At 39.5% G+C, this 16,089-nt stretch overlaps 1 protein-coding gene across 1 annotated transcript in view; it reads left to right on the top strand.

The window, feature by feature from the left end:
* The window catches only part of LOC120805851 (A-kinase anchor protein 12-like), a 30,372-nt gene extending 22,283 nt beyond the window's left edge, over positions 1-8,089 (top strand). The window contains exons 10-11 of the mRNA XM_040156475.1: positions 1,500-1,596; positions 1,682-8,089. Of these exons, the coding sequence (XP_040012409.1) occupies positions 1,500-1,596; positions 1,682-7,870 (6,286 nt within the window). The 3' untranslated portion in view covers positions 7,871-8,089. The remainder of the gene's footprint in view (positions 1-1,499; positions 1,597-1,681) is intronic.
* The last annotated feature ends 8,000 nt before the right edge of the window (positions 8,090-16,089 follow it).

The following is a 16,089-nucleotide window of genomic DNA, read 5'->3' as shown; positions in this document are numbered from 1 at the left end:
AAGTCCCTGGACAACACTCTCCCTATTTTCACTCAGTTGTGGACTGCACTACTAGAGGAGACAGGACCCTGGACTATTGTATGCTTAAAGTTAAGCGTTCTGGAGCCTTCTTGCACATTTGCATTTGTACATTTTTCTCTTCACTTACTGTGTATTTATTATTATTACTATCTATAGGAGTATTTACTTATTACTTCCTGTTACAATTTTCACAAAGCAATCATCAATCGTTAAAGTTTTTGTGATTCTGAAAAAGAAATGAAAACAAATTAGAGAGCAAGGAAAAAAAAGAACATCAAAGCAGGAGGGAGTGTATTAGTTGTGTATATTTCTGTCCAGGACGGTCTCTGGTGTTGGATATGAATGTCCTCCATGATCTTTCTCCAGCTGTCCACTGATTCCTTCAGTGTGACTTCAACCCTTCCCCAGAACCGGGGATCACCACATGACCGCTGTGGTGAACATTACATCCTTGAAACAGCGACTGCCTTGGACAAGAGTCCAATGAACATAAGAAACAGACTTCAGCTGTCTGTGAACACTATACCAATCGCAGTGTTAACGGAGACAGGTGATAACCGGCTTCATGTTACCGGTTATCCAGGATCAACAATGCTAGTTTTAGAGAAGCAAGTAACCTAAAGAGAGACAGAGACCTCAGGACAACAGCAAGCAATATGAAGGTTGCCTTCTAGCCAAGTTCTACATTTTTTTTTTTCTTGCACCGGACAAACTCTGAAATAATGAACTTTATTACAACACGTAACATTCTGCCAACAATATGGTTATGCATGTTTTGTTTGAGTAATACAATGTTCTTGTGCTCACATCGAATCCGCATCTCATCAGTCTGCTTTCTGTCTGCCTCTTTTGTCTCCGTTGTCTCTTTTTACTGGAAGGCATGTGTGCATATATACATGCATGCATGCAGAGTATCTTTTTCTTTTGTGGAATGCCACTACGCTAGTACATTGAATGCTGCCTCCAACCGACCAAGTGTACTAATTACACACAGAAAAGCATGAGCTTGAACTTATACTCATGGATGACAATTTTTTTTTTGGGGGGGGGGGTCAGATTTCTCTCTATCATACATTGGGGGAGACATGTCCCTCAGTCCCCTGCCGCAATTACGTGCATGGAACTTATCCTTTTAGTCTGCTCTTGTTTACACAGCTTAAGTGAAGAAAAATGATTAGGGGCAGTGAAAATAAAATAATATTGCTGGAGAGTACATCCACGCATTTATTCCATTCACAACAGATGTATCAGTAAAAAACAATTACAAATACCATGAAGAGGAAAGAATGAAATTAATTCCTTAAAACCAAGCAAGTTTAAAAACTGTCATGACTTTTTTGGCAAGAAGGCATCTTGTCAGAATCAAATTTTGAGTTTACATTTGTGATCTTCTCATAATCTGCTATGTGTTGTCCCACCATCAAATATTTACACTATATAATGCTTAAAATTAACAAGTGATATTCAACGTCTTTTAGAATCGAGGATATTGAAGCAGAAACCCCAAGAGAGCAACAAGTTTCTGTGCAAGGGAAGAAAGCACTGCTTAATGTGTCTGAATTGGAGCAGACTGAGGTGTGTATATGCAAACTGTTATTTTCATGTTTGTATTCATGATAAGTACAGAAACTTGTTCATTCAATTTTATGTTCATTTTTAGAGTATGTTCAGTATCGCTGCTGTAGAAAAAGGAGAGGATGCAGTTGATAGTGCGCCTGAAGAAGCAGCAGCTATGATGTTGGACAAACCAGCCACTGTCCTAACCTCACAAGACCTAGAAGAAGCTGATGTTATAGCTGCACCTATGACTGAGGAGCCACAAGTAGAAGATGATGTCACACAGGACCTGAAAAACACCTCCCATGACTCACAGATAATAGTTGTGAATGTCTCATCAGAAATTGAGGAAGCAGAGGAAGAGTGCCAGAAGGAAGATACCACAGTATTGGTGGTCTCTGAAGAAGTTTTAGAGGTACACAAGGTAACAGAAACTCTGGATAAAATGGGAGAGGGAACTGAAATTGAAGTCTCTGATGAAAAGTCAGAAGAAAGAGTTACACAACATAAGTTAAGTCTATCAACACATACCAAATCAGAGGATGTTGAACCTGGAAAAAGAGGAAAAACTGTTGTAAAAACCATAAAACTTTTACAGAATGAACCCCACAGACAATCTCAGTGGTACAGAAAGCCTCAGGAGGGGGTAATGGAGGAAGGTGCAGCTCATAGGGTTTTGAGTGGAAGAACTGTTTTGAACACCCCCAGACCCAAACACAAACATACCAGACACAGCCAGAAAGTATGTGAAGAGTTACAGAAAGAGGTCGATGAAGTTTCTGCAACTGAAGTAGTTGAGGAGTTAGCTGTAACTGAGAGAGAAGAACAAGAAGAAATTGCCTCCATAAAAGAGGATGAAGTTACTGTGGAAGACTTACCAGAAGAATGGAAGCAACAGCATGAAGATGAACAACTGACAACAAATAAAGAGGAGACAGAGAAACAAGAGGAGCCTGGGGTGGAAGACAGTGTAGTGAAGAAGAGTTTTACAGAGCTTCCAGATACAACAGAGACTGCACTTGCACAGGAAAATGAGGATGAAAAAGTAACAAACGATTCTGAGAAAGAACAAAAGGATGAGGAGGTAGAAACATCAGTGATACAGGATAAACAAGAAGTCCGTGATGATGAGATAGAGGAGCCCCCTGTTGTACAGAGGAGAGCTGTGACAGGCAGACATAACATCAGTCCTAAACCTAAGCCTGGAAAACAAAGCAAAAGACAACAGAAAAAAGAAGACAAGTACAAAGATGAGGCTGACCTGGGAGTAGGAGGTTCTGCTGAAGAGAAAACAGATGAACAAGCAGTAGACAAAAAGATGGCAGAACACTACCAGGTGGAACAAGAGGAGAGTGTTGACAAAACAGAAGAAGAGATATCAACTGAGGAATTGACTGTTGTGACAGGAGGTACAATTCCAAAGGCAGACGAAGCAACAGACAATATTATACCTTCAACTGAGGTGAACATGGAGGAGACCAAAGATATACAGGAAGAAGAGGAGACTGACGGAGAGACAGAGACTGTATCAGCAGGGGAAGCAGATAAGAAGAAAGAGGCCGTCGGTGTCACTGGTGGTGCAGATGACATTAGAAGAGAGCCTGACAGTGTTGCTCCTGCTTCAGAAACAGTATTACCTGATGAAGTTCGAAATGAAGCTGTTGTACAAGTAGCTGATGAGCTTCAGGCAAAGGACATTGGCTCTGAAATACCCAATCTCCAGAAAGCCACTGTCATCTTAGTGGACTTCAAAGCAATCTGCCATCACCTTAGCATGAATGAAGCAGAAGAAAAAATAGTTGATGGAGAGTGTGCTGCTCCAGAGAACGAACAGATGGAGCTGATAACAGCAGAAGAGGGGGCCGTTTCTAGGTGTGTTGCAGAGGAACAAACATCAGAGCCAGAAATGCTAATGTTGGAAGAGGAGGTTGGATGGAAACAGAAAAACATTACAGAAATATCTGTAGATGCAACTGCAGATGCAGAGACTGTCAAGAAGGAAGAGCTTGAAGAAGATCATTCTGAGAAAGAAAAGGAAAAATGTGCCAGTGTGGATGGAAAAAAAAGTGATGGAGAGGAAGCACTGGTTATTGAAACAAGAGTTCTTAGAAGTGAAAGAAAGACCGTTGAAGCTAGCTGCAAATCCAGAGGGGGAAGCAACCAACAGCAGGAGGAAAACAACATAGTTGAGGGTATATATATATCAGAGGTATGTGCAGATACAGAGGCAGACATTCCAGTAGGAGATGATGCTGAAGGGAACCTTCCACCAGCTGAAGTAGATGAGGTAATGAGCTTGGAAGAGGAAGAAGCACCAGTTGGTGAAACTAGAGCTCTGAGAAGTGGAACAAAGGCAGTCACAGCTACACCACCACACAAAACAACAGGAAGCAGAAAGCAATTGCATGGACAAGAAGCAGAAAACAGTGAAGAAGAAGAACTAGCAGTGAGAATAAGAACACTGAGACAGAGGAGGATATCCGCTTGTGCCCCACCTAAAAGTAAACCCAGAAGAACTTGTAAACAAATCAGGGAAGAAGAGCTAAAGGTAGGAGAGGAATCTAAAATTGTCAAGGAAACAGGAGTAGGGGAAGAAGACTCAGCTGAGGAATCAGCTGTAAAAAATACAAATGAAGAGAGAGAGGAAAAAATGGAGGAGATACGAGAAAAAGTTGAAGAAGCTGCTTCTGAGAGAGAGGAAAGTTTAGAGCGAGAAATCGATGTGCAGGAAGGGAAAGCTGTGGCAGAGGAAGGACAAAATGAAGTGGAAGAGCAATCAGAAGTCATATCCAAGGCATTTGCAGAAAGGGAGATAGGGGCCTCAGGTGAAGAATACAATGAAAGGAATCCAATCATGGGGGTTTGGGAAGTGGAACTACCACCAGCTGCTTTAACTAGATCTCTGAGAAGTGGTGGAAAGACATCCAAAGATCCACCGAAAACCAGACCCAGAAAAAGCAAAAAGCAAGAGGATGACATGAGGGAGAAGAAAGGAGCATCTGTGGCAAAAAGTGCTGATGGAGATGAGCTTCCAGTAGAAAGAAGAATTCTGAGAAGGGTTAGGAAGTCTGTAAGTAGAAGCTGCAAACAACTCCTGAAAAAGACAGAGGAATTAAAGGAATCAGCCGAAGCAGAGGTAGAGGAAAAAGATGAAGCAGGGCTGGGTTCAGCCAAAGAACCACCAATAGAAGGGGACAAGGGGGAAGCCCCAGAGGAGGAGAGAACAGAGGTAGAAAAGGAGGAACTTGTTTCTTTAGAGGTCGAAAAAAGAGTGTCAGAAGAAGGAACAATGAAAATGACTCGAGAGGAGGAGAACACAGCTACAGTTACAGCTGCTGCAGATGATTTAGTACAAGAAGGAGAGACTGACCCACCATTAGCTAAACCCGACACTGACTCAGCTATAGTTAGTGAAAAGGAAGCAACACCTTCAACTAAGGAGCAACAGAGTGAGGAAATTGCATCCCAGCTTTCTGATCTCCAAAGAGTGACTGTGGTTTTAGTTGACCTAAAAAAGGCCCATCATGAATTTCAGGGCGAAACATCGGCTGTTGAGGAGGGTGTTCATGTAGAAAAGATCGCTGTTGAGGCAGAAAAGGAGCAAAGGGGAGAAACAATGAAACAGAAAGAAACAGTGGTAGAGGAGCATATTACTGGTTCCCCTGCAGAGATTGAAAAAACTGAGCTGGAGAAGGTGGTTGTGGAAGAGGAAGGGTTGGAGGAGAAAGTGGAAGATGTAGTCACAATATGGGGGGACACAGGGGAGGCGGATGGAACTAAAATCACTGAGAGTAGAAAAGGAAGAAGTACAAGACAAGCAGTCAAAGCCACACCAAGATGCAAATCCGCAAGACAGAAAAGGGGCGAAGAAGAAAAGGAGGTAGCATCAGAAATTAGTGAAGAGGAACCAGTTATGCAAGTTAGAGTTCTGAGGAGGGGAAGGAAGTCTGTACCTGTCGCTCAAAAATGTAAAATAACAAGAACCAAAAAGCAACTCCAAGGAGAACAGGAAGAAGAAGGAGAGGGAGGAGAGGAATATACAGGAGTTGAAAAGAGAGAGGCAGAGGAAGAAGAGGAAAATATTAAGGACCAACAGCAGATGATTGATCAGGAGAAGGGAGAAAGACTTGAAGAAAAGGATGCGACTCAACAAGTAGAAAACATAGAACCAGAAATGGGTCTAGAGAAAACAGATACTATGGCAGAGGAAGCTGTCACACAACAAGATGCTCCAGAGGTGGGACAGGCTGGCAGTACTGAGACAGTTGATGAGAGCAGCGTGGCTCCAGTTGGGCAAAGTGCTGATGAGAGAAAGACCTCAGAAGATGATGCAGAGGAAGCAGTCGCAACACAAAATACAGTGGAGGGGGAACAGTCAGTCTTCATATCTGAGGTAGCGGAAACTGCAGTTGGAGAAAGTGCACGAAAGACACTACTGACGGCAAAGGATGGCAAGGGAAAGGGTGTTTCTGAGGAGAAGGAAACTTCAGTTATTGAAACAAGAATTCTGAGAAGTGTTGAAAAGGCAGTGAGAGGCAAAACCAAAAACAGACAAGATGATGAGCAAGAAATGGAGGCAGCTGGAGAGAAAAGCGCAGAAGGAGATGAACCAGCAGTAGAAACAAAAGTTCTGAGGAAGGTAAGGAGGTCTGCTCCTGCCACACGTAGACATAAATCCAAAAGAGCCCACACACAGTGTCAGCCAGAGGAAGAGGCAGAAGAAGTAACTACTCTAGCTGAAGAGACTGAAGGAGAGGAAACTAAAGCTGATGAAAAAGAAAAAGATTATGAGGAAGCTGTAGCTCAGAAAGAAGAAAACACAGTGGAAGAGGAATCATTCAAAGAGCAAGAGACAGTTGAAGAGGAACAGTCTGCTGTTTCAAAGACGTGTGCAGATGGACAAGGAGAGGCTTTTCTTTGGGGAAGTGCTGAAGAGACACCTAATACAAATACGGGAAAAGTAATTGATGAGGAGGAAGCACCAGTTATTGAACCAAGACTTCTTAGAAGTGGTGAGAAGGCAGTAAAAGCCACACCAAGATCCAAAACCACAAATAGCCAACAGGAAGAAAATGGAAGAGAGGGGACAGTGTTGGAAAACAGTGCTGATACAGATGAGCCAGCAGAAACAAGAGTTCTGAGGAAGGGAAGGAGGTCTGCTCATGCTACACCTAGACATAAATCCAAAAGAGCCTGCACACAGAATCAGCCAGAAGAAGTGGCAGAAGACGTAACTACTACAGCTAAAAAGACTGAAGGAGAGGAAGAGGAGGCAGGGCAGGAATCACCTGTGGAGAAAGGAGAGAAGGCTGAAGAAGAAGGGAAGCTTATGGAAACAGAAGCGGAGAAAAAAAAATACTTTGAAGAGGGAGAAGTTGAGAGTGCGGCTGGAATAGAATCTGTTGTGGGAGATGCAGAACAGATGAAGGATGCCCTGACAGAGGAAACAGTAGTGCTTGAAAAGGAGGACATTTTGGCAGAAGATATTGAAGAGAACCAGGCTAAGGAGAAAGCTGATTATATAGACAACAGAGTGCTAGAGCCAGCTGCTGAAGAACCAGCAATAGAAGAAATGGAATCATCAGAGGAAGAGTCCTCTGGTGAAAGTAAAGAAGATAAAACCGTGGACCCCTCAGTAGTAGAGGGCAGAAACCTTAGAAGGAGGATGAAAATCGCAAACAAAGAAGAAAACAAAGCAGAAGAAATCCATCTTCTAAAGCGAAGATCCATACGAAAAAAACCAAGAGTGGATTACAGGGAAAATTATGATGAAGATGAGGGGGGTGAGACTGAGGCAGCCATTGACAAGGAGGAAGAGGATAAAGTGGAATCAGATGAAGACGAAGAGAACAAGAAAGCTGAATGTTCTGCCGATGAAAAGATAGAGAAGCTAGAGGAAAGCAATAAAGAAGAAAACTTAGAGAAAGACATGGTAGCTATTGAGAGTACAAGTGAAAAGGGGGGCATTCTCAGTTTAGTATCAGATACAGATGAAGAGGTGGAGACTGCAGCTATAAGTCAAGAGCATGAGGAAGATGAGCAGAATATTTCAGAGAAAGAGGTGGAACCTATAGTGATTGGAAAGAGAGTTTTAAGAGGAAGGTCAGTTCCTTCAGTAATAATCACAACCCGGTCTAAACCCAGATGTCGCAGTGCTTTAGTTCAAAAAGTAGAGGAGTCTTTGTCTGATGAAAAAACGAGCCTTCAATTAGCTCAGAAGAGAAGTCTCCGCAAAAGAAAAAGTACTGAGGTAACACCAACTCGCAAATCTAAGCGTCACAGCAGAGTTTAAGATGTTGTTGTAAGGGCCGGTGTGTGTGGATCCAAGTGCAAGAGAGAGAGAGTCAGGCAGAAGTGCAATGTCCAAAATCCAAATCTTTAATCCGAGAGAACTCGAACACAAGGGTAAAAAAGACAATCTGGCAAGGCATGAGAAATGAGGCGGGGTTTAAATACACAGAAAACAAGACACAGGTGAAAGACATTAAGGTGGAGACAGTAATCAAAACAGGCGGGAAAAACCAGGAAGTAAAACAAACAGTAACACAACAAAACCAAGACTTCAAAATAAAACAGGAAATGCCAAGAAAATGAATACCGATCCTGACAGTTGTAGATATAAGGAATTGGAAAAAATGGGAAAAAAAAACAAACCAAAAAAAATCATACGTAATGTTTTACTGCACGGCCCTCTGTAAGTGTACAGGCTCGTAATGTAGACTGACAAACCACAGTATGTTTTTCATGTTGACTTAAAGTGAGACTACGTAACTTCTGAAAGAATAAATCACACATTATTCTTCTTAATAAGGAAATATTGAATTAAAAAATATTAAAGCACACCCTTTCTGTATTCATTACACTCAGGAGTTTTGCTGCTATTCCCTAAACCGGGCTTGGACTACAGGAGTTTTGGGCTGAATTATACAGTTGAAGGGGGGAAATCTGGTCTGGGGCCTTGTTCAGTACAGATGGTCGGCCCAGATTATCTGGCAATGTGAGGGATTTACAGATCCAGTCTGAAACCTCCCAAACTGCTAACATTAGCCCTGGAGCAGCTCATGGTGTTGCCAAGCAACAGTAAACATTCTAGCGCTTCAGGCTAATGTTAGCTAGCATACTACTGTAAACAGTAGTATGACAGTTAATATCTTACCTCCAGTTCTCACTGAAGAATAGACAATCCATGTTGACCACATCACCCCAAGAACGTTCTCACGCAGGCTGATTTAGCCTTCTGCTTTTGATCACGTGAGATAATGTGAGGTGGTGCGTTGCGCCCTGATTGCTCCCTCTTGCCCAGTAATCTCAATAATATCCTGTAGTGTTTGTGCAGAGGTCCTTTCAATTTTTGCAATCCAAAATAAGTCAGTTGTTGAGTTGTTTTGATTTAGAGAACGCTAACCATCACAATTTGGCTGTAACATTAGGTGTTAACATTATTTTTAGGTGTTAATATTTTTTTTTAATTCCATATTTCTATGGAATCTAACATTAGCTAGAATACTTGTTATCACAAATTCCATTTGCATAATGTTGCTGACATTAGAACTCTGGGGCTACTCGTCTAACATTGCTAAAGTTAACATTTTGCCAACAATTTCATCAGTTGAGCTCCTCAGCCAACTTAACATTAACATTAGCACCTGATGGTTCCATTTTCTTTATTCTAAGATAATATTATCAAAGCTAATACTGTCATAACAACAACATAATTAAACTATTTGCTTTTTGATTTGTTTTGGAACATGGGACTAATTCAGAGAAAATGGTGTAGACTTTTAGCTAAAGTGGACCTACGTTACTCAGTGGTGGAAGAAGTATTCAGATCCTTTACTTAAGTAAAAGAACCAATACAGCAGTGTAAAAATATTCCATTACAAGTAAAGGTTCTGCATGAAAAATCCTACTGAAGTAAAAGTACATAAGTATGAGTAGCAAAATGTAGTTAAAGTATTAAAGCAAAAGTACTTGTTTGGTCCCTCTGACTGATATATTATATATGACATCATTGGATGATTAACACTGAGTCGAGAATGTGTAAGCAGCATGTTACTGTTGTAGCTGCTGGATGTGGAGCTAGTTTGAAGTACTTAATATGCAGTTTTATGTACAGGGACATCGGATGAATGTGAGGGGTCATAATATGCGTAATGGGAGAGGAAAGAAGAAAAAAACAAAGTTCTGGTACACAAATCTGTTTTCAGTTTTTTGACTTTTTCTCTAATCTTTGATTTTTAGTAAGATATTGGATCATTTGATCTTATTGAAATTAACCCATGTGGGAAGTTTAGACAGAAAATAATCACTATCTGGTGGAGCTGTTAACAACTCATAGACATCTAAAATGTGACCACAACTACACACTGCTTTTTTTTTAAGACGTCAGAAGCCAAAAAGGTTGGAAACCACTGGTTTGATCTTTAACATGGGTTGTATTTTAAAAGCTTTTTATATTGTGTATAAAATCTTTATCTTGAAAGTAACTAAGGCTGTCAGATAAATACAGTGGAGTAGAAAGTACAATATTTCCTTCTGAAATGCATTGGAGTGGAAGTATAAAGTAGCATAAAATGGAAAGACTCAAATAAAATACAAGTAATTCAAAAATGTACTTAAATACAGTATTTGAGTAAATGTACTTAGTTACTTTCCACCACTGCGGTTAGTTATGATGTAGTTAAATGAAATGCTTGTTACAATACCCTAATTATGTCACTTGAGAAGAGGGCAAATGCCAAGCTCACTGAAAACGACAGTAGCTGAATTGAAATTAACCTGTGCCAATTTTTCTTTTTGTTGTAGTTTTTGTGAAATCAATTTATAAACCCCATATCTAAGCCCTCTATTTTAAGTGTGCAAACGGCAGTTGAAATAGCTGTAAAAACCCCATTAGTTTTTGCTTAGCTACCACCCCCCCCGAAACATGGGGTGACAAACATGGAGCACCATGTTTGTCACCTTTTTCACCGCTGATGAGTTTGTGTACCCTGCCACTTGCCCAGTTTGAGCTGGGATAGGCTCCAACCCCCGATGACCTTGCGAAGGATAATTGGCTATAGATAATGATGTATGGCATTAGTCTGTAAACGTTACTTGTCGCTTACTTGTGACCACAGTTGCAGTGTGTTCAATGGAAACAGGCTAATGCCATGTACCCTCTACAAGACTTTCAAAGTCGTCGCACTATATAATGAAAACACACGCAAAAGTATTAATATTATCTTTATTGTATACACAATATCAAGTTGGTAACAAACTACAAACATTAATGGTAAATGGACTGCACTTATAGAGCGCTTTTCTAGTCTTATCGACCAATCACTACTTTACACTACTGACACATTCACCCGTTCCCTCACACATTCATACAGCGCTCTTTTCTATACATCCTGTGCTTAAACAGTACAAATGACAGATCAATAAAAATAAGGAAAAAAAAAGAGAGTAGACCTCTGACCCTTTTATTTAATCAGAAATCAATATATGTAAGTTTTTGTAAATAAACAGGGAGCCTCCTTAACATTTGTTAACTCATTCTTGAAGATTAACAATGGTCTGGCATTACTAAATATACATTTGTGGATACATTTTTTTTTTTTTTTTTTAGCCATAATAACCAGGTTATTTGTACATCATTTCCCTTTTTTTTTATCCTTGATTATAATTCCAACTTTAATATCATTATATTCTAATTTGGGTCATTGAAAGTCCTTTACAGATATCCAATTTTGATATAGTTCTCAAAAAATGTTTGTGTAATTACAAGCAAAGAAATTTCTGATATTATTGTAAAGTTTCAGTATCAGAATTGTTTTTATTAGTGTTGAATCTTTGTCTCACAAAATTATAACAAGGATGAATATTATTTAGGATTTTAAAATAAGTGTCTTTTAGCTTTCAGTGAAGGCAGAGTGAGGTATTTGGTTCTAATTCTGATTATAATCTCTTTAGGATAATCCTTTGTGACACGGGTAATCCATGCTTGTTGATGTTGTACAACTCCTTCCACAGGTTTCCCCTCACCCCGTGTCTTGCGCCTCTAATTGGCTGTAGCTTGTCATTGCACTCATGCCAGTCACAACCAGGTCACAACACTTTTCACACTACTGGATTTGGGATCCCTGACAGGTCCAGATATTTAGCCTGATAGTTATTTTTCAAAAGTGTACAAATAGTGATTGGGCGCAGAATTGCCAGCACTGAGTGAACGCCACTTACCTCTGATCTGGGGCTTTTCTCGGCGAACTGTCAATAAGTTGAAAATGAGGGCTAAAATAGTGTAGTGTGAATGTAGACTTAGCAAATCAATCATGACGTACCACATAAAGCATGGGACTGAAATGTCCACTGAAGAAACAAAAAAATAGCGGCAGACCAAAATAGATCTGTGGACCAATGAGGAGATTGCAATGTTCCTCAAATTAACACATGAAACAAACAGAAATACTAGATTTCCATCATGTTTTCTACATTTTATCTTTCACCATTTGAGGTTTGACTAATGTTCTTTTAATTGAAATCATCATGTTGGACCCTCTTTTTCTGCAATAGTTTAATGGAAACTGACTGGAGAATTAGCGCCACCAGCTGTTTATCTTGATGAACCCAACTCCAAATATTCTCACAATAACAGTAGATAGAAACATGAAATAATTTGCATTTTCTTTTGATGAGTTTCTCAAAAATTGGGTTAAAATTTGCATGACATTTGGATGGAATGTACTTAATATGCTATAAAAGACCTTTGAAATGGAGCAGGTGCCATAGGTGTGTGGTAGAAACTAAATGCTGGCGTCACTGTCACTGTATGTTGTTAATCCTCATTACAGTTACAGCCATGTTAAAACTGACAGTAGAACAATCAAAGCAGTCAAAAAAGTCTAGTCTCTATGCTCATAAACCTAGCCTCGTCATTTTAATGAGATCCAGTGACATTTTATGAGAGCACTGCATGGAGCCCATTGGGGTGTTGGCACAGAGGCTCTGACAAAAAACACAGGGTCAGGGTTGAAAGTCTATTGTTTCTGCATCTTCATACTGCTTAATCTGAATTTTTGAGTAGTGTTTTTGCCTTTTCTTGCTTTGTATGTAAACGTCAGTTGCATTTTTGATTTAAACCACCAAGTTTGATTACAAACAGTTCACTCAAGTCTGCACATCTAATGGGACCACATTGGATTTCTTTTGTCTGTTTCTTAAAAAGCCATAATTTGCATTTTAATAAGAATTCTTACAAGTGGTAAATTAATATTTTTCTATCGTAAATATTATATTTCATTTAAAAAATGTGACTGTCTAGTGACTGAAGATCATGTTTTCAAGTTTTATACACATACATGTATATATAACTTGTTCTTGCTTTGCAACTCTCCACAGAACTCAGGTCTAAATATTAACATTTTCTCTTTTTATTTTAATTTCTCATTTTATTTTAAGTGTTACACTTTTAACTAACTTTATGAACTGAGCATTATACCCTGTAGAGAGGACGATTTTGTCAAGCCATCATGTAGCCAATGTCCTCAGTCATGTTTTAATATTGTGGCATTATGTAGTCATATTTATGCCTTATGTAATCAATCACAGTTTAAGTGTATCATTTGGAACTTGGAAGCTAACATTAATTTAGCTGTGGGATGTAAAACTGATCTTTTACAAATGTATTTTGTGCTTAATAGTAGACACCATTTGGGTCAGAACGCAATAGCAGTCCTTTAACGTCATTAACTACATATATTTTTCGTTTAATAATGCTTTCTGTGGACTAACCTTTCTCTGTAATGTTATTTTTTTTCATGATCTGAAATTCCTATTTTGTGGCCAATAAAGATACCTGAAGATGGGATTTCAGTTGTTTATGTGCTTCTTGGGGGAGGGGGACCAATTTTGTTTCACTTCTTTTTATAGTTGAATGCAAGTAGGCACCAACTGGGTAATTAATGCCATTTATGCTTCACCTAAATACAGTAAATTAGAACATTTTCCCTTTTCAACTTAAATCTAAATTCTAAAGAGTTGATTTAGGGTTCGCACTGCAGAAAATTTTTTTAGGAATAAAGAAGAATTCCACACAGGAAACTGGTCTGCTGGACCTTGGGTCTACCTATTGTAGTAGAAATTGTAAAAAAGTACAAGTTTCACTTTGGTACAGAAATTGATCGCGCTCTTAGAAGAGTAACGGCTGTTAAGAGCCAATGTTCCATGATCTATTCACAAATGTACATTTATAATAGGAATGGGGCAGGACTGCCTTGTGACCATAAATGTGGCTGCAGTATATAACTTAAGAAGTTATTAACATCTAAGGAGATCAGCAATAATAAAAATTCTGGGACTTCTGTAATCCAATAGAGTACCACACCAGGAGCATCATAGGTCTAAGCAGCTGTCGGCTGGGCTCAGGCTTCTTCAGGTCATCAACTAAAAAGCAGATTTTGAGTTAACTGTAGAGTAATTATGGTCCTTCAGAGCAAAGAAAAACAAAACTTGGTCTGTAAGCTGTCAAGTCATCAAAGTCTCTGAAACGCCTAACAATATTTCATTTATTTGGAATTTGTTTTGTTCTGAAAATAGAGCTAATTAAAGCTCTTTGAATTGACAACTTTATTTTTTCACTTTAAATAGCTGACATTATGAGGTAAGATACTACTATAGTTGTAAGAAAGTTAGAGGGAGGGGGATGTGTGCAGTTTTATGTCAGAAAATTACAATATCAGCAACCAAGTAACAGGCCATATTTAAGGTTTCTTGCAAGTAACGACCGTTGTTTCTGAAAATATCGAAACTGAAAATGTCAAGTCTTGTTTCTCTTCAAGGAGTTTGAAAAGTTCATGGAAAAGCCCAAAATTGAGTAATGCAGTCAACTAAGCAGCAGGTGGCTTTCTCACACTACACCATCTTACACTTAAAGTGATTTGGGTGATTGAACTGCACAGTTATCACAAAATTGGGTGGGTGTGGCAGCAAATAACTCAAACAAACAGGGTCATATGTCAGTACTTTAATGGCAAATGTTACAGTTTATGTAAGACCAACCAAACTTTCTAAGAGAAAGCTGCAATTACAATAATTCCTAAAGCTGATACTGTATATCATGTTTCATGTTGTGATAAAAATATGCTCATAAACCTCTTATGAGTCTTTGTATAGAAGGTTATAATGATGGATAGGGTGCATTCATATTAGAGAGAGGTGTACATGCAGGCAGGCGCTCAGCTTTGTGCTTTGTTTCTCTCCATGTTCGCTTGTTTTGCTCCAGTAGCTCTGTGAGCTACAGTGTGCAGCTTTTCAATGCTTCAAAAAACTGATCCACAGTCAGCCTCCACTGAACCGCTTCTATGATAGACAAACTCATTGATAGTGTGGGAGCTAGGGTTTGTGTTTTCCAGCTGCAGACTGCATAAAAAAGGAGGGTGTCCCAAGGCAGGGAACCGCAACCCTGTGATGGGTTCCTTCACAGGACAACTGGGGCAAAACAGGGTATCTCAGTCTTGCTACCAGGCAGCTGGCCCGGGAGGAACACGGGGTAAGAGTCCTCAGACCTCCTCTGTGCAGGCCCTCCCAGCCATAGGGTGAACCCGCAGGCTGGAGGAACTGCCCGCTCAAACACCACCAATAGGCTGGCTGGCACTTAGGTTCTAACCACTTCTCGCATTTAAAAATGTACTAACAGAAATTTCATGTTCCTGATACACCAGCCTGATGCTTGGTGGTCTTTGCCTTTCAAACCTTCTACACAGAGAAGGAAAGTTAACTGTAACTCCCACTGACACAGTGTGAGTGAAAAATACTCAAAATGAACATATGCTGTGTTTTTAAAGAGGGAATGAAAGACACTGACGTGTAACCATTTATATGTATGTATTCTTTCAGTCTTAGACTCCTATTCACAAGAGATTTGTTTCTGAAAAGTATAGGACAGGAAAAGAAGCTGAACTTCATCAACATTATCAAAATGACTTTTTCTCAATTCAAAGTAAGATTTGCTCCGCTTATAGATAGTATTGGCAATAACTGAACGTAAACCATGATTTCCTACACATTTTCATTAATTCAAAGCAAGAAATTTGCCTTTCAAACCTTCTCCACAGAGAAGAAAAGTTAACATTAACTTTAACTCCCATTGACACAGCATGAGCAAAAATACTACAAATGAAAATATGCTGTGTTTTTGAAGAGGGAATGAAAGACACTGACATGTAACCATGTATATGTATGTATTCTTCCAGGTTCTAATGCTGTTTTACAAGTGATTTGTTTCTGGGAACTACAGGATAGGAATAGAAGCCTAACTCAATCAATATAGTCAAAATGAGTCTTCCTCATCGCAAAGTAAGCATTTGAGACGTTTTGAAATACTATTTGAACAAGATCCAGCCAAACTTGATTTCCTACACATTTTCAGTGTTTTTAAGCAAGAAATTTGCCTTTCAAACCTTCTCCACAGATAAGAAAAGTTAACATTAACTTTAACTCCCATTGACACAGCGTGAGTGAAAAATACTCAAA

This window comes from Xiphias gladius, chromosome 19, assembly GCF_016859285.1.
Source record: "Xiphias gladius isolate SHS-SW01 ecotype Sanya breed wild chromosome 19, ASM1685928v1, whole genome shotgun sequence".
NCBI classification, from domain to species: Eukaryota; Metazoa; Chordata; class Actinopteri; order Istiophoriformes; family Xiphiidae; genus Xiphias; species Xiphias gladius.
This window is presented reverse-complemented; position numbering and strand designations above follow the sequence as displayed.